We start from the raw sequence: 19,512 nt of genomic DNA on the forward strand, positions 1-19,512 counted from the left end.
TGGCCTGCAGAAGATGATGAAAAAACCCACAGATTTTAAGACAGGATCTTTTTAGAAGATAGAAATTTTAGAAATTTTTTTAGAATAGAAATGTTCTAAATTTTGGGACAATATAGTATGATAAAGAGAACATTTATATATATGATTTAGCCAGAATGATTTGATATTTAAATATGATTTCCCTACAACTTTACATTTTCTGTCCAACTTTCCTTTCGATTTTAATCAATAATTCTTATCTTTTTCATGCAAAGTTTTACTATTCATTTTATTTTCTTTCATTACTCATGTATTATTACTATTTTAATTACCTCTCTGCACTCTAATATACATCGCCTTTCCTTTTCATCTACAGCACTTTGAATTACCTTACTACCTTTATGAGCTGTTTAAGTAAACTTGTCCTTCTTTGCCAAGTCTTTAAATGAAATGATTGCATAGTCTTCTTTGTTCACTAGTTCAAGCTCAGTCACCCAAGATTCTGCAAATATTAATTGTAAAGTGTTGCCTCAGAACCACAGTTTGATTCAGATATGTACTTTCACCGAGTTTCTGTAGAATTATACAAACAAGGACAGATTTGGTGCTGCGGAGCAAATCTTTCCAGTCTGTGCTCACATAGTTTGACCACATTTAAATAAGGCATTATGCATGCTTTCAGGGAAAGTGTCTCCATATTTTTAGATATGTATTTATGTAAATTGGATACATAGCAAATAGTGATGCATTCTCAAACACCAGACCTGCATTAAAACACCCTGCTGAATATCAGCTGAAGGCTGGCGGTTCAGAAAAGGAGAACAAGAAAGGATAAAGTGACACCTGGGATGTTTCTGTCAGAACTTCTTATCCTCAAATTAATCAGCTAAAATGAAGCATTTCATTGTCTTTGTGTAGATTTAAAAGAGATGCATTATTTACTGATTATGTTCCAATGCACACAACAATCCATGGAAAAGGGGATTGTTGTCCAATTTCTGTCAATTTATCTAAATGAAAAAATTTGATCTTTCTTCATGACTGGAGACAAAAAAAAACGGTGTTATTTACCTGCCACACCACTAGTAGGTGGTATGTTCTATTAAACTAAACAACATATAAATGGCTGGAAAGCATCTCAGCTGAGTTTTACTAAATAAGGCTTTCCCATCCTTAGAGTATTAATATGTCGCGCTCAGGTTCAGCGCCACACATTAATAATCTGGAACTGCTCCATTCAGAATCATCCAAGCTGATTGGGCAAAGCGACACCTTGTGGGGGAATAAAGATTAAAAACTAGTTCAAGTTAGGATAATTAAACCTGGAAGTACTTAAAATATAACGAATTTTGTATAAATGAAAAGAAATTGCATCTACTCTACAAAAGCAATGTTGATTCGTTTTTGACAAACCGTCACTTTTCGGCAAAAGATGAATGTTTTGAAAGACGAAGAGCTTTGGCTGTAAGACAGTAGAAATAAGCAATTCCTTTAAGGGTGGGCTACTGGCAATGGCTGAACTTAAAGACTGTTCAGTATTTATTACAGGACATTTTGAGAATGGAAAAACCCAACTCCAATATGAGCAAAGCGTTTTGTTGTCATGGAGCCTCACATAACTCTGTAATGGGTTTCAGTCGGAAGAATCAGTTGACTTGAGACGGGAGTTCTAGAGGTAAGGCCAGAGCTACATGTGCAGTCATTTGGTGGGATGGCCCAAGGAAGAAATCCAAGTCCAATTAAAAAAAGCAGCAAGACTTGAAACCAGTGCTTTGTTCTGGTTTGAGCTTTTTTGCAGAGAAAAAAGGACAAACGTTTCTCTAGATCTGTAAAACTGTCCGAGGCACAGACGATCCTAATGACTTTTGCAGCAAATGCTCTGTCTATTTAATAATTTTTAGATCGTTAACTAACAAAGGAAATAAACAGGGAGTATAACCACACTGGAAAAAATTTAAATCTAGATAAGTCATTTTTTCTTAAAATAACTGAATTTGTTCTTGAATTGAGGAGATAAAAGAGACATTTTAACAATGGAATGAGGCAATTTACATTTAAAATAGGAAAATACAATTCCATTGTCTTATTTCAAGTGCATTTTATCTAAATATCTTATTTGAAGAGTAAAAAATACTCATTCCATCGACAAAGTATCTCATTTACCTATTCAAAATAAGGTTAAATACAGTTAATTTAAGACATTTTTACTTATTTATAGATTGTTTTTTCAGTGCATGACAATAGGCGAGGGTTGGAACGTAGATCGATCAGGAAATCGAGAGCTTTGCCCCCCGACTCAGCTCCCTCCACCACAAAAAGATCTACAAATAAGTAAACATTTCTTAAATTAAGTGTATTCACCCTTAATTTGAGTAGGTAAATGAGATAGTTAGCCAATGGAATGAGGATTTTAACTCTTAGAATAAGATAATTAGATAATATGCACTTGAAATAAGACAATGCAATCGGTTTTCTTGTTTTAAGTGTAAATTCTCTTGCTCTTGTTCCGTTGGCAAAATGTTTCTTTTACCTCCCTAATTCAAGAACAAATGCACGTATTTTAAGAAAAAAATGACTTACATAGATTTAGATTTTTTGCAGTGCATGAGTTGTTGCACACGCTTTGTGTTGGTCTGTCACAAATCAAAGTTAAATACTTTGAAACTTGTGACTCTGACACAAGAACCTTTAGAAAGTGCAAAAAGTATGAATGCTTTTGAAAGCCACTGTGTTTAAGGTTTCAAATGCACTAAAGAAAAATGGTTAAAGGCAGACATTTGGTTTCTCTGACCTCTAATCAATGATTATAGTGACCAAAATATGCAACATAAACAATCAACCTTTGAAATAAGTTTCTTTTCCATTTTTGGAAAAATAACGTTGCAAAGAAAAAGAATAACTGAGATGTGCAAATAGAGAAAGTTGCTCTAAACTTGCCTGCTTTATTGCCTCTACTTCTTTATCATAAAGCAGATTTTGCTCATAACACTTCCCATCCATCTGATAATGAAATAGAAGTCATAAGTTGCTCCTCACTGACTGCTGAGTCACAGCGGGTATGGAGCTTGTCACATCCTGTGACTATCACTCTGAGCAACATCTCATGCTATCCAACCTTGCATCCACTTATTTCTTCTTGCACACTAATATGTTGGCATCAACTTTCAAAAATGTCAACCTTTAAAGAAATAAGATGCATTCCTCCTAACTGTGCATCCTCTATCTTTTGGGCCACTGCAAGACTTTTTGTAAGAGCATCCACAGCAAGGCCAAATGTGCCGCAGTGGCCCAATAATTACAGCGGGCATAAATAGAAGGAGGCTAGAAGAGCTGGAGCGAGAGAGAGAGGGAGATGGAGAGGGAGAGAGAGGGGGAGAGAGAGAGAGGGAGAGAGAGAGAGAGGGAGAGAGATGGCTCCTTATTGAGATGCTACTGAATCTCAAACATAGCATGAAACATTAGACACACATGAGAGTTACGCACAGCTAGCAGCAGCTGGTGAAACTGGGAAGCACAGAGTTGGTGGAGGATGTCATGTGGGCTCTTATTTGCCCTCAAATGATGATAGATGCAGACATGAGGTGACAAAACTTGATAATAACCTGACATTATTGTGTTTAAAAGACCTCATGGAGGCATTCTGGCCCACCAACAAAAATCACATCAAGATGCTAAATTTCTTCCACTGGGCCACACCACTCTCGCTACGTAAATTAATCTTTCTCTAATTTTCTGCCTGTTGTCTAGGAGATGTTTTTTTACCATCTCACAGAGAACTTAAGTGACCTACATTGTGCAAAATCAACTATAGCTAAAAACATAAAATCTACCCCAGTGGTTTCAAAGTGGTTCCAGGAAGGGATGTGTGGCTGCAGGTTTTCTGGACTGGATTCTGGTGTGCTGTTGCTTGGCTGGAAAGAAAACCTGCAGCCACACGGCCCTTTCTGGAACCACTTTGACCCCCCTGCTATACTTCCTGTCTGTAGTTCATGTTATTTTGTGGTGTCAACAGTAAAGACTCTATCCAGGCTTGGAAAGGACCCCCCGGCTGATTCTAAGCAACCTTTAGTGTCCCGTACATCATAAAGAAGGCCAAGAGAGTTCTTGCTGTCTTTTGCCCCGTTTCCACTACCCTTTAGAAACCGTGCCAAGATCGGTCCAAGCACGGTAACCGAGATAACTGTTGAATGTAAATGACACTCCCACAGAACCGCACTAAACTGGTACTAGTTCATCAGTAGGTCTCGGTGCGATTCAGTTCTGGCTGTGTTCTCAGATAACAAAGAGAGCATGAGCAGACTGCATCATGTCCTTACAGTCCGCTTCCATAATCATGAAATTCCAGATTCATGATTCATTTCCAGTGATGATGCTGCTTAGCAGTGTGATGAACCTCAACGTCTGTCGCGTTTTCCTGCGTCTGTAAGCCCTGATTAGACAAACTTAATAAGTTTATAACTTATTAGTTTGTCGTATCCACTTCCAAAAAGTCGACTCTGTCAAGTAAATTTAGAGAATGAGCAGTAGTACCGTAGATCGTCACTAAGAGGCGTGGAACCTTGCTAGGTGGAACCGTGTAAACGGTCGTAAGGAACCAAGCTTGGCACGGTTAACTGATCCAAGCTTGGTCCAAACTTGGCACAGATTCAGAGCGTATGTAAATGGAGCTTTTTTACCGCCAGAGGTGGTGTGAAACCATGCTGGAATGGCTCTGGCTCACACATGGACAGGTGCTACAGTTAGGGACACGTCTTTTACACACCAGCAAACAAGGACTATTTTAGAACAAATACTCTCTTTTGGCAATATTTTTATCATTGCCTATCATCTGTCAATAACTGACTTCAGATTGCTTAACAAGTGATGATATAAAACCTTTCATTTTGTGTTACAGATGACTGATTAATGCTTCCAGGAGAAGTTCACCAATCACCGGTGGCATTTTTATCCAAAATTAATTTTGTGGCCATATTTTATTACGTGATAAAGATGTTTTAAAAATGTGTGGTTGTTTTTTTTATAATAGTAACAGAAGCTCACTGAACTGAACAGCATCATGAGTCAGCGTTTTTAAATAAATCCAACAGTAGCTCCATTAATGTAACAGGGGTAAGATTTTACTTTTTAAAGTTAATTCCAGTTTCTAGAAAATTCTAGATTACATTGAGGCCTGTGACTGAGGCCTGTCTGCGACCCCTAGGGCGTCCACGGAGGTACTGCATGGGGATCGCAATTTTTTCGCTGAAATTTTTTCCACTAATTAAAATATCTCTAAATCCACATTAACATGAATCCAACAGACTGTAGTAAACAGATAAATGGAGGCAGAAGATGTCTTTCAGTCATCAATGCTCATATTCAGAGACACACAGGAGCTCTTTCAAGCTGGGCACCGTTTCATTCACAACACCTGTCCCATCAACCAGGAATCAGAAATACTTTAATAATCCCAGGGAGGGATTACTTTAGTTACATTACTCCATCTGTAATAGAGTGACTATAGGACCAATTTGATATTTTCAGTTTTATTTAACTGATATAACACAATTTCATACAATATATATAATTAGGGGGTCCCTGCTTTATCTCGCCTTAAGTTTGGGGTCCTTGGCCTGGAAAACTTTGAAGACCCCTGCTTTAGAGCAACAGCTTGAGGATATCTACATGCCAACTGGTTGATTAGAATTGATGCCAGAAATAGTATTTCTGTTCGACAGTCTTATATGTAAATATGTGGATTTAACCAAATTGTTCTTGCTCTTTTACTGGACTCATATAAACAAGTGAGATAAGATGAAAATAAGAACCTTTTGGGTTTGGTGTGAAACAAAATAATAAATATGTGAAAAAGAGCCGACTGATGAGTATGGCAGGGAGTCTGTGATGACGGACCTGGGAGTTATGATGCGTGTTATCATAAAGTTTTTGAAAAACCTAAATATCTTAGATGTGATCATACTTGTGCTCAAATAGAACAGACTTTGTGTATAAACTGAAAATGAGCCATTTTTTGACCTGTTAACAGGTCATAACATTCTTTTATGGCCGTCTCAACACACAGATATAAATCTTCTAGAAAACAGATGGTAAAAAACGGAATAATCAGGGATCCCTTTTTCTGTATTTCCCACATTTGCAGAACTTTATTTCTTCTATTAAAGAAGGAACCATAGAAAGTATGAAAAGCAGTGATTCCAGTCCAGTCATTGTATTACTGCTGATTTGTGAAAATTATTATTTCTCAACATGAGAATTTTCTACCCCTCACTAAATAAATATTCTTAAAAAAAAACAGACTGAGTTTTTACTTTATGTTAAAATATGAGCACACTGAAGGCTGTTAAATAGGCCTTTACATGGCTGTAGTCGGCACTGTGTGTGAGTTAGAAGCTTCTTCATGCAGATGAGGGACAGCATTTTTAAACAGGCAGTGGCAGCCGTGACAAACTGGTCCTGGAGCGCTGTCAGGCCACTACAGGGCTGCAGATGTTTCAGACTCACAGCAGGGATGGAAGGACCTCAGCACTAAAGATACAGACCTGGACCTAAATGTCATCCAACTGTGCCATGAGAAAGGTTAAGAGTTTTTCTCTGGCTGTTTTTTTTCTTTTTCTAAAAGACAGAAATTAGCAGTTTAGTAAATTACAGTTGGAGTAGATCAATGTGATTGAACCTCAGAGGAGAAGCTGTATTTTTTTATGTGGTTAGTTTAATTTCATGCTAAATGAAAACATGTCAGACGTTCGGTGAATTTCCTCTGTAATTTCCACCTGTTGCTTTAAGCTGTCAAGCATCTGTTGATTTTAATACAATCATGTTCCTGAGCTTGAAAACCTTGAGAAAACTCTAAAAAAATGTTAAAGGATCAGAAATCTTGTGTAAAGAGTCATAAAATCCAACCACCTTATAGGTAAAACAGAATCAGCCTTTCTATAGTTTTTTTAGTTTTTATAAACCACTATCCTGTTATAATTCACATACGATAAAATACTATTAAAAAGCTGCAGCAGACACTCAATTGTTTTGTTTGTGCTTGATCCAAATGTGTGAATAGTTGTATGTATTTGGACCTTCCCTCCAACCATTGTGTATTTTGAGCCAGTAATTACTTTAAAAAGCAACATGTAAGAAGAACTGTGGATGAATTTATACTTTCAGCGACAGACAGACGGACAGTGATCTCCAAGTAACGTGTTCATAAACCAGCAATTTGTTTTATTTATTTATAACGCACTTTACATTTGACTTCAAATCTCAAAATTTGTTTTATTGTTAATAGGGATGGACCGATAGGGAAATCTGAGCTGTATCAAAATCAGATGTTTATGTTGTCATTACTGATTTTTACCAATATTATATTTTTTACTAACCTTTGGAGTCCATGGAAAACCGTCTGCAGTGCTGACATTGTTTCTTCGAATCAGTTAAACTACCACAATCCTGAGCTCCATCACAATCCCCGTCACATGACCAAACATGACTGACCCTTTCCCCTCCAGAAACAAAAACAGCAAATACATGGAAATAAACATTACTGTTTCTATTATCCCAATTTTACTAATCCGTCCAAAACCAATATGCAACCCTAGTTTTTAATCTTCATTTAACCAGGAATGTCACCACTGAGATTAATAACCTTTTATATGCAGGCCTGGAATTAAAAATGAGAAGAGCATAAGAGAAGACACAATAGATGTTTTAAAATAAAAATGATAGAAATAAATATTTTGAATTAAAAACACAAATTTACACCTTCAGTGTAGCTCAAACCCTTTTAGGAAGCTGTCAAATTAAACACAGATTGATTGTGTGTTGGAAATGCAGACCTTTTGCTGATTATAGTCACCATTCCACCCTGACACAATACATGTAGGTAAAGATAAATTAATACATGAATAAATATATAACAAAGCAGAGGGGAGAAAAGGAGAACAGACAAGGCAGCAATATAAATTAAAATGATCTGTTTGGTATCCAAGGTGACGCTCTGAACCACTGCGTTATTGATCTCCAGTCTGTCAAATTACCTTATAGTTTCTGAACCTTACAGTTTTCTATGGAGTCACATTAATGCAGGAAACTGCTTTACTTTCACCCTTTTGTTCCTGCGTGGCCATTATGTGATGAATTTATGCCAGGTTTGCTGTTGCTTATGTCTGTCGACTTGCTACTCGTAGTTTTTCTTGACTTCAACCATGTGAACAACAAAAAGAAAAGTTGTAAATGTAATGACGTGACATTCTAATGTATGAATTTAAATAAAGCTTTGATATCTGGTCCCTGCATAGCACAGGTACATTTTTTGGGGGAAGGATCTAAAAAAGTTGGACGTACTGTTTGTCCTCTTTTAGGAGTGTCTAATGTAACGTCTTTGCTGCTCTGCGGCTCATTCTAATGTTGGTCCTAAAAAAGAAACAGCGGCGAAAGGCCTCCATTGCTTAAATCAAGCCTAATCACTTAAACACTTAAATAAAAAAGAAAAGTGGATGCTCCTGGATGCCGTCAGTACCCGTTTGGCTACACGAAGGATTTTCCTCTCTTTTTTAGCCTCTGAGCCTCTTGGATAGCTGCAGTTAAGTTTCTGTTTCCTAGCAACACGTAGAGCAGCGCTTATTTCACACTGTTGCAAAGAGACGGTGGACATCAGGGCTGTCAGCGAGTGAGAGGGAATCTCCCACCTGAGAAATTGGTCAAATATTGAAAGAACAGCTGTGTGGAATATGAATCTTTGACTGCACCTGGTCTGTAAACACAATAAACTTTTACTCTATATTTTTTTTTGTATCAAATGAATTGTTTCTTCTCATCCTGATCCGTGATGTAACCAGTGATGACTGTTTTCATGGTGTGTGCGTGAAAACAAAATGACACTTTCCCTCTGTAGGCGTCAGCGACAGAAACTGCTCCGTTCAGCCTCCTCTTCCTCCATCAATCTGCATCCCAAGAGTAAAGAAATTCCCCTAATCAATCACTCCAGATGTCCACCTTTCATATTATTGGTGTATTTCCTGGTTTGCTTCATTTATCCTCTTTTTATTCACTAAAAGCTCACTTTGATCTACCATTTTCCAGCTTGTGTGTTTTTTTGGGGTGTTGTTTTCCAAATCTTTGGGTTGTTTATTTTCATGAATTTGTTTTGCAGACATTTTTTATCTCCTAAAGAAAAATAAATGTTTGGTCTGTGCAGCAATCAATAAAACCATCCTTTATTTTGTTGATACTTTAAGTAGTGACTGTAAAGAACAGGCTGTAAACTAATCTACGATTAAGCCTTAAACCTATATTCTACACTGCTGCGGATGCATTAGCTTTGTCATCTTTCATTTATTTCTCTAACTTGTCTCTCCAGGTGGTTCGGGATCAGATCTCACACTGCACTGTGAAGCTGCGTCAGACAACAGGACTGATGGAGTACTGTCTGGAAGTCATCAAGGAGAACGATCCCAGTGGTTTCCTGCAGGTAGTACGTTGCTCAATGGGTTGTAAAGATGTAAAGATTGGAGCAGGATGTTACATATAGCTCCATTTTATTAGGTGTCTATTACAACAAAACTTGACAGGCTGACAGGCAGATTGTTATGATCCTTAAGGACAAGGGACTCTCATTTTAGGACCACAATGTTCACATTTCGGACAAAGAAGACAGCTGGTTTGAAAGCCATTTATGTTGAGAAAGAAAAACCAACCTTAAACAGAGGGGGTGGATTCAGGTTTCAGCTCTCAAAAACCTACAATAGAGTTGATTCCTTCCCACTATCACCTCAACCCCACCCCCTTGGAAAGCACAAAACATCTTGCCTGGGCAGCCGGGTCAACTATTCCCCCCAACGACTCCCTTTCAGAGGTGTAGACCAGTATCTGGTATTGCAGGCTAACAAAGAAACCTAAACGACTCCCCATTTCTAAGGGGCGTGTCATGAGTTATTTAAGGATCTGACCCAAAATGCAGAAAACCACTCAGAGAGCAAGGCAAAAGTTTAACAGGTTTATTGTCTTAAGGGTTGAGGGGTTGGATCTGGTAACTCAGTGTACTCAGAGGGCTGGTGAACCGGAACTGGAAGGGAGGAGGGAAGTTCACAGAGGTGAGTTCAGGATCCGTGGGAACTTTGAACGAAGACTTCGAGAGACAGAGAAAACGGGACTCACGTTAGTGGAGAAAACTTTCTTCCCAGAATCCAGTCTGTGTGGGTTGAGCCAGAGGTAGTGACTTGTTGGAGAGTGGACAGGTAGACATTTGTTGGACCCGGAGGAGCTCGGAAATCTTGAACGGAACTTGTGGAGGTTAATCCCCCCCCTGCTCAGTGTGAGACTCAAACAATCCTTCCAGGGAAGGAAGGCCAAAAATCCAGCTTGCAGGATGACTTCCTGCCGAAAAGGCAAAGACAAAAACACAAGGTTAGGCTCAGTGAAACAAAGACTCAGTTAGAACTCAGCTAAACTCAGCTTGGCTAGAGTACCCAAAACTGGCAAACACTCTGGCACCAAGGTAGTGACAGTCCACTGCTTAAGTACTCCTCCTGATAATGAACCGAGACGCAGGTGTGGAGGGAGGACCAACGAGGAAAGGGCGCCACCTGGTGGTGGAGGGAGAGACAAACACAAACAACAGACCACACAAACTGGATTCCTGACAGGGCGTGCCCATTCTTCTGCTTCAATTTGCATATTTTCTAAGCCAAAACAAGTTTTTGGGCTACGCTAATTCTGACATATTGAATTGAAAAAGCTTCCTGGATGGGAAGCAAAACGTCTTCAAACATTGAAACAAATTCCAGTAGATTGTTTTTAGTGGATTGTTGTTCTATAGATTTACATCATTTTTGTATTTTTAGTTTTGCTGCCCCCTAGTGTCCTTTCATTTCCACTTAGATCCTTTTTGTAGTTAATTCTGTCTACACCTGCTTCCTGTCAGCCAACCTTTCCTCCCATTGTTCTGTCCCCCATATATACACCTCCTGTTCAGTTACTCATTGCTGGATCCTCGTCAGTCTTTTGGTTTATCTCTCCCTCGTGTCTGCTAGTGTTTTGGTTCTTGAATTCCTTGGTCCTCCTGTTCTGGACTTAGGATTTTGTATCTTAACTATTCATAAAATTTTGCAAGAAATCTTCTCTGCCTCCTTCTACTCTGCATTTGGTTCCATAACTACATCCACCAATCCTGACACAGACAAACACATTTGATTGTATTTTAATAATGGTTATACAACAGTTGTACTTGGGAGTAAATTACTTGGGAGTATCTTTATAAAGTAATAAGGAATAAATCAAGTTAAAGGTGTAGTGGAGGATGTTCTTTTTCTGGGTGGATAATCAAAATAAGTGGTCCTACTAGATGTCAATTCTGGTAATATGTGTACGTAAGGCTGTCTTCGTGCTCGTCCCCATTTTCACTTACCGGTGGAGAGTCTAACATAGTGGAAAAATTACAAATCTTTGTTTGGAAAATAAGCTGTGTGAGTAATGCAAACAGCAACTTTTAGACAGAGCTTGCACCAGGAGAAATGGGCTCGTGCACGCGCTCACACACGTTTAATAGACGTTCCCTGCAGGTACAGTTTGTGCATGTGCATTTCTTTTTAAAGTGGAGAGGGAGGGTCTTTTCAAAAATGTGCAAAAATCCTCCACTGGGAGGTGAAAAAGGTGAAAAATATGAAGTACAATAACCCACCTCCATATATTGGCACATCACCTACTTTGTTAAAGAAGCGCATTATTCAACTATTTAGCATCCAGTTTTCATTATTGACTTCTTCCTGCATCTTACTAACCTGACAACAGCCAGATGCATGTCTCGCGTGAGACATGCATCTGGCTGTTGTCAGGTTAGCATCTTACTTCTTCACTCGGAAATATTGGCGCTGTTCTCTTGTCCGCAGGGCAGTTCAGAAAATGGGTCAACTATGGCTCTGATTTAAGCCATTCTTTGCTGTTTCTCATTTTATAGATTTTTATGTGTGCTCACCGATGCTGAAAAATGAATAATCTTCAGCTTTGAGGTTTATTAATGAAACTGAATAAAAAACTGAAACCCGGGTACTCACTATTATCAAAAGAAAGATGGCCGCACAGTGTGGTGTTTTTCCAGGGGGACTCAACAAGATTGAAGTGATGTAATCATAGTATAATCATGTTGTATATGAAAAAAAAAAGATGGAGAAAAAAAAAACCTAATAATTAAATCAGGAAACTGAGTAACATTACAAAAAAACAACTAAAGCATCTACTTGGACTTGCTGGCAGTCATTATCTAAAATTGTGAATATGACTCCTCATCTAATCAGTTCGATGTACTTTTAAGTAGTTTTTAAAAAGTTTATCCCTTCTTAAATGTATTTTGTTGTTGAGATATTTCTAGTTTTAAGTTTGAGCATTCAAACTGTAATTAATTCTTAATATTGTTTATATCTATGATTATTTATTGAGGCTGGACCAATAGTCTGTGTGGTTCTAGTAATAGAATAATTCTCCTGCTTCAGATCTCCGACGCTTTAATCCGGAGGGTCCACATGACCGAGAGTCAGTGGGGGAAGGGAACCCTCACCCCCAGGATGACCAGTGACTTTGACCTCACCCTAGACAGCGGACCCCTCCTGCAAACAATCCACCAGCTAGACTTTATGCAGATGAAAGGTAAAGAAGTGGGAGATCTCTTAAAATGTACCCCTAAAATGTTGTATGCCCTACTAGAATGTGTTTGTTTAAATTCTGCATTACTCACTTTATTAAGATTTGACATGAACTACATGTCCTTGAATCCAATGTCTGTCCTTCTTTATTATTACTGTTTAATAGAAGAGAAAAACGAATTGTGTCTCAGTGCAGAGAAACGTCTGTGTGTGAATGTGTTGATACCAGACTGGTTTTTCTCCTCCTCAGTCCCAGCTGCTCCCATCCTCCAGCTGGAGGAATGCTGTACCCAGAACAACAGTGCCACACTGTCATGGAAACAGCCACCGCTCTCCACTATCACCGTCGAAGGCTACATCCTAGAGTTGGACGACGGAAATGGAGGCCCATTCAGGGTAGGTTTCTATCCTAGAAAGTTAGGATTTAAATATTGAATCTAATGTGTGGCTCCCTGTCTTTAGATAGCCATAGAAAAGCAGAATGGATCCGACTTTTAGACGGATGATAAAGCAATGGTTTGAATTGTAGCTGAAATCCGTTGAGTCGAGGCTGAGACCCCTGATCCCACCGCTGTGGGTGATGTGACAGTGTTTCAAGGCAGCGAATGACATTTTGTTAAAACAGGCGTTAAAGCACAGCGGTAAGCTGATACCATCCCACACCAAGAGTGATCTGGGATCAAAGTCCACCCTCTGGACCCACACAAATACTAACTGTAATCTATCCCCACTGCACCCCCCACCACATCTTTGTTTAGCTTTGTTACAACAGCAACCTGTACCTCCTGAACCGCTCCATCACTACAAAAGCCATGGACATCCATATCTGGTTACATGTACCGGTAGGGTTTTTGCCCCCAGCCTAGGATTGAAGCCATCTGTTATCAGTGTGCAGGGAAAGCTAAACGAATATGTCCTGTTCTTTCTCGGAGGAAATGAGGTTTTATCTCTTGAAGACAATAAACCTCACTGCCTCGGGATAGAGAAAGAGGTAAAAAGGGTTTTCTGGAGCTCACCAAAATGATGTGCTTTACGTCATGCTCAAGTTTCAAGAAATCAAACCTTTTTTTAAGTTTTTGTTTATTATGATAGTAAAAAGCAAATGTCAGATATTAATAAATTTAAAAAAAAGATTAGGTCTATTTTGCAAATAAACTATTGAAAAACAAGGTGTTTACTCAACCTACCCAAAAACCACCTTATGCTTTGCATCCTGTCTATTTATTTCCTTTGTTCCTTGCATACTATTACAAGCTCAGTCCAACCGGATGGAGAGGAACTGAATCCAGTATTTTTAAAGCTTTGCATCAGATTTTTAATTTCCGTGGTTTTTGTCCTGCTAGCAGGTGAACTTCTGCCCTAATCTCAAGTCTTTAGGCCAATTTTCCATAATCTTTGATCAGCAACTCCCACAGCATAATACTGCCGCTGCCATGTTTCACCTTGGGATTGTGTTATTGGCAAACAGCAACTCTGGTTAATGAATGGCTTTCTTGCTGCCACTTCCGTAAAACACCTCTTTTGGAGCGTATAAGCTGTTAATAGGTTCTCACACTTATATATACAAATCCTCCACAGTTAGCCTGAGATTGTGGCTGCTTCTCTGACAGATGTCCTACCTTTCATGGTCTGTTAGTTTAGTTAAATCGAACTCTTTCCATGTTTGGATAGTGGAGTTCAGCAAAGCTTGGGATATTGTTTTATAACCTAACTCTCATTATTCCATGGAGTTGTGCATTTTAAGTCCTGTATTTTGAGTTATTTCTGTATTTTCTACTGTCTGTCAAGGTTTGGTTATGGTTTGTTGACCCAAAAGCAGAGGCAGGAAAGGCAGAGGTGAGACTTCTTGGTGATTTAATGAAAGTCAACTGAAAACAGAGGCAGGTAATCCAAAATATGAAAACAAAGTCCAAATAAACGGGAAACCGGGAATCCAAAAATCCAAAATGAAAACAAAGTCAAACCATGGAGACATGAGGGGAATCACTGTAACAAGGAGGGAGGCTCAGAGAGACGAGTTGGAGGAAGTTAGACGAGGACCCAGCAAAGAGGAACTGAAGAGAGATAGCATTTATAGAAGACAGAAACAAAGAGAGGACTAATGAGCAGATTGGGAACATGTGAGCAGAGAGCAGAACAGAAAGGGAGCTAGGGAAAAAGGAGAACACAAGAGGGCAGCAAATACACACCTGGGAGACTGACAATAACTAGAAAACACAACGAAATAGGAATTAAACCACTAAGACTATAAAAACATGGAGCAAAGTAAAACTAAACATAAAAACAGAACCAAGACTAAGACAGTAACTAAGAAAAAAACCAAAGAACACAACAAAATAAGAATTAAACCATAAAAAACTCTAAAACAAAGAGCAAAGCAAAACTGAACATCTAAAAGAAAAAACATAACAGAAACAGAAACCTAACACTGTCAACAATGCTCAAAGAGACATTATGTACATTTTGCCTGAAAATTATAATATTATAATTTAAAATCGCTTTTTTATTTGACTTTTTATTTTGACCCTTTACAACTGACACCTCAATAGTCCAGCCCTTCATTTACTCCGGGTTGGAAACTCCATGTAAGATGGAAAAAAATCTTGTTTAATAAGGAGAAGAGTGCTGCAGTTCTGTGTTTCGGCCACAGGGGGCAGGATCATTAAAGAACTCAATGATGCCTCTTTAAAAATGTCAATGTCAAATTAATTTATATACCGTAGTACTTTAAAAACAGGTGTAAAACTGCACCAAAGTTTTGCACAAGAACAACAATAACACAAGTTGATAAAAACAGGGTATAAAAAACACTACTTCAAATAAATGCCAAAGAATTAAAAATGAGTTTTAAGAAGTGATTTAAAATGCATATCTATTTAGGACAGGTCAATTGTTCCATAGACTAGGAGCAACAACAGAAAAAGCCTGATCTCTTTTCCTCTTCAGTCGAGTCCGAGGAACTGTCAATAATAGCTGGTTATTCGATCACAGGGTTCTGGACACAGACTGAAATTTTAAACTGACTGAAATTTTAAAACTTTATAAGTTAATAAAAGAATCTTAAAATTTGATAAAGTATGGGCAACCAGTGTAAAGAGGCCAGTATATAGCGTATATTGTCATGCCTCCTGGCCGTGTTGCTGCGTTCTGGATCAGTAGAAGTCGCTGCATCTGTGATTTATCCATGCCTCTATATACAGCAGTAGCCATTCAAAATTTCCCCACTTTCCTTGATGGAAAGTGGTCCTTGGCTGGTTCTTGGCTGGTCCTTGGCTGGTCCTTGGCTGGTCCTTGGCTGGTCCTTGGCTGGTCCTTGACTGGTCCTTGGCTGGTCCACTACAGTTCAGTTCCTTTTTAAACATCAATATTTGTACTAAAATATTCTTTCTGTCATGATTTGGGGACATTAAGATCTAAGGAGAAGCGTCATCTCCTGGTCAGACCCTGTAATTCAGTGACAGGGTGGAGTCAGAGTAAAAACATACGCAAGAAGGGGATCACTCCAGTGGCTGGAGGTTGGAGGGGATTTTGTCTGGAGTTGCAGGGAAGTGGGCTGCCACTTGGCTGGAGTTGACTGGAATTGGCCAATTTGAATGGCTGCTACTGTTGCAATAATCCAAACGAGATGTAATGAAGCCATTGATAAGTCCTGGAAGGTTTTTAGCTCTTCTAGTTATTTCTTTTTTCAGTGATATCAGAGGTCTAACCCCCTCAGTTCCTCAGCATGGCTCCCTAACTATCTTCCCTTCATTAATGCTGAATATACTCAGTTGGTTTCCATCACACTCTCACCTCTCCACAGTATTTGAGCTGGATCCTAAGTACAAGTGTTTTTGTTTTTAGGCGGGTGTATTGTACATTTTCTATCATCATATCCTGCTTTTCATCATCCAATGCCCTGTTTCAAACAAACCACTAACAGAACAAAGTATATTTTAACTTCTTATCTCCTTGTCCCTGACACCTCTGCTTTGTTTCTTACTGTTCATAATGATGTTTGATCTTTAATGTTCAAAAGCAAACCCAAACAGACCAGCTCTATTTACACTCAGAATAAGCTAAATGAGGTATTTTATTTAGTGAATACACTGAATACTGACGTGCAACACACTTTAGACAAATTTTAGAAAAGAAAGCACCATTTTGTTGTTGTGTACATTTTTTCATGTAACACGACAGAATGTAAAAAAAATTTGAAATGAATGATCACTGTTACTACGAGGGGCGTTCAACAAGTAATGCCCCTGACACACTTCCAGATGTTTGATCCAGCTGAAATTTTGCATGTGAGGTTATTTAAATCTCTATAGATTAAGCAGCAAATTACAGCTCTGAACTATTTGTGGTTTCTGACTTACAGGTGTTTGAACTGAGTAAAGTCTGAAATGGAGCCTGTTGAGTGTCGAGCAGTGATCCGGTTTTTCTATTTGAAAGGACTTACACCACGGGAGACTTTTGATAAAATTAAAGTAACTTATGGTGATGATGCCCATTATATGACCTTGCAAAATGTTTTACAAGGTTATATTATGGGACATTATATCTATAAGTTACTTTCATTTGATCAAAAGTCTCCCGTTGGGTGCGTCCTTTCAAATGCAAAAACACAGACTTGACTCAGTTTGAATGCCTGTAAATCAGAAACCACAATTAGTTCAGAGCTGTAATTTGCTATTTAATCTATAGAGGTTAAAATAATTACACATGCAAAATTTCAGGTCGATCAAACATCTGGTAATGGGTCAGGGGTATTACTTATTGAACGCCCCTCGTATATCCAGTTTAATTAATCAAGCCTGTCCTCTAATAACTGATGGGAAGCAGTTGTAATGTAGGAAATAGTTTTCCTAGAGTCTAATTGTTTTTGTGCATCTCACCCAGGATATCTCAGATTACATTTTTTGAGCTCCTCTTAAAAACTGGAAATTATTTAGAACAAGATGCAACATTTTCCCTGACAACTACTTACCCACTACTCCCTCCTCTACTATCTGACTCACTGAGTCCAACCAACGCAGCATCCTGCTGAGCCCGGCGACTCGTGTGCCCATGTCTATTTATCTATTTATACATCGGCGCGGGCTGCCGTGCCCACTCGTGCGCCATTGTACAAACTCATGCTGACACTTATTACCTCCTCCATCAAATCCAGAAGGGACTCTCCTTCAGAAGCTGAGCAGGACTCTTCAGTGTCATAATTACGCACGTATCTGGCAGGGTAACAGGAAGCTCCGTGTGTCTTTGCAGGAGGTGTATGTGGGGACGGAAACCATCTGCACGGTGGACGGGCTCCACTTCAACAGCACCTACAAGTCCAGAGTAAAGGCGTTTAATTCCAGCGGAGTGGGCCAATACAGCAAGACGCTGATCATGCAGACCTCTGAGAGTATGTTGAGCATCATCTCCTCCTTTTTTTCCAAAATTACTTTTAAAAATTCAGGAAAGAAAATGGAAGATGTGCCACTTTCAGGATATTTAATTCACTAGCTGGAATTACTGCATATAAATGCTACAATAAGGTTAAACTATACATTACAATTATTATAATTGATTTTAAGTATTTAGAAGAATTTGTTTTCACTTATTTATTTTTATTTTTTTCTTGCAAAAAAGGTAGAAATATCCAAGCTTTGCTGTAGATGACTGTACTGCTTACGGCCTAGACTTTTAAATCTGTAAACAAGCAGTTACATTTTGAAGCGCCATTAATCTTAATCAATCATAACTAATTATTTTGACAGCCCAGCTTAAAGCAGCGCTGATCCATTTATTCAGAGGATTCTGGATTGACAGTCAGTGTTTGGGATTAAAGTCGTTTTTTACAAACAAAGTTTTGAATCCAGAGAGATCAAGGCTCATGGCTGGCGATAAAAAGAGACCATTCTAAGAGCCTCTTCACCAACTGTCTCCAAATAAGCCAAACTCCCAGGCCACCCTCTTATATTGGCTGTGAGGCCGGCTAATTTGGTTTTTGGTTTAGAAGAGACACTTTATAATCTGTGTGCACTGTGTTCATAATAGATCAGAAAGCACAGACAATACAGTTTACACTTAGGTTTCTAAAGAAGCGTTTATGATGAGTGCAGGAGAAAAAAATAATAAATAATATCAGAAATGTACGGAGCCCCTCTGATGACATGGTCAAAAAAAATGTTTAATTGTGGCCACGAAGTAGTATTTCGCGGCCACGCAATAAGTTTAATGTGCGCACGAAATACTTATTAATAATATCAATAAATCCGCCCCTGTTTTCAGGCTTATGTTAACTGTAATGACTTATCTTGGACAGGCTGCTATGTAAACGGGCCTTTAGTCCTTCGTTTAGCTATGCTGCGGTTGTTTACACTATGCCTTTTCCACCTAAAATAGCGTCTTAGCAACAAATGTCACGTGACTGGCGGAGACCGACTGGGTAAGTAAATCGAGCGCGCCTTAGACCTTAGAGAAGGCGCGCTCGATTTGCTTACCCAGTTGTCCAGGAATGATATTAATATTATTAATAAGTATTTCGTGCACACGTTAAACTTATTGCGTGGCCACGAAATACTACTTCGTGGCCACAAGTAAAAACATTTTTTGACCATGTCATCAGAGGGGCTCCGTAGAAATTTCCGGTATGGTGTAAACTAAGAATCTCTGGAAATATGGCATCAAATTCCATCATTTTTAGACTTATCTAAAAATCTTTAAATCATTATCAGACTGTGATTTCCCCAAACAAATCAATTAAAACGCTGTTTGTAATGTATTTAGATTCAAACTCATAGCATTAGCATTTTGGAACATGTGTCATGGCTCTTTGCTCAGAGTGGCACCGTTAGGGGGGCAGTGGCTGGGATTAAGGGAGTAAAAGGAGAGTTTTCGTTTAATAACTCTGTATTTTGTAAGCTATGTAGTAAAAGATGCC

At 38.7% G+C, this 19,512-nt stretch overlaps 1 protein-coding gene across 3 annotated transcripts in view; it reads left to right on the top strand.

Annotated features, from left to right (window-relative positions):
* The window catches only part of trim9 (tripartite motif containing 9), a 56,650-nt gene that overhangs the window by 30,736 nt on the left and 6,402 nt on the right, over positions 1-19,512 (top strand). For all 3 annotated transcript variants that reach the window (XM_015394237.1, XM_015394238.1, XM_015394236.1), the window contains exons 4-7: positions 9,329-9,439; positions 12,456-12,609; positions 12,856-13,001; positions 17,853-17,991. In XM_015394237.1, coding sequence (XP_015249723.1) covers positions 9,329-9,439; positions 12,456-12,609; positions 12,856-13,001; positions 17,853-17,991 — 550 coding nt within the window. The remainder of the gene's footprint in view (positions 1-9,328; positions 9,440-12,455; positions 12,610-12,855; positions 13,002-17,852; positions 17,992-19,512) is intronic.

Source organism: Cyprinodon variegatus, unplaced genomic scaffold, assembly GCF_000732505.1.
Source record: "Cyprinodon variegatus isolate N-32 unplaced genomic scaffold, C_variegatus-1.0 Scaffold678, whole genome shotgun sequence".
NCBI lineage: Eukaryota > Metazoa > Chordata > Actinopteri > Cyprinodontiformes > Cyprinodontidae > Cyprinodon > Cyprinodon variegatus.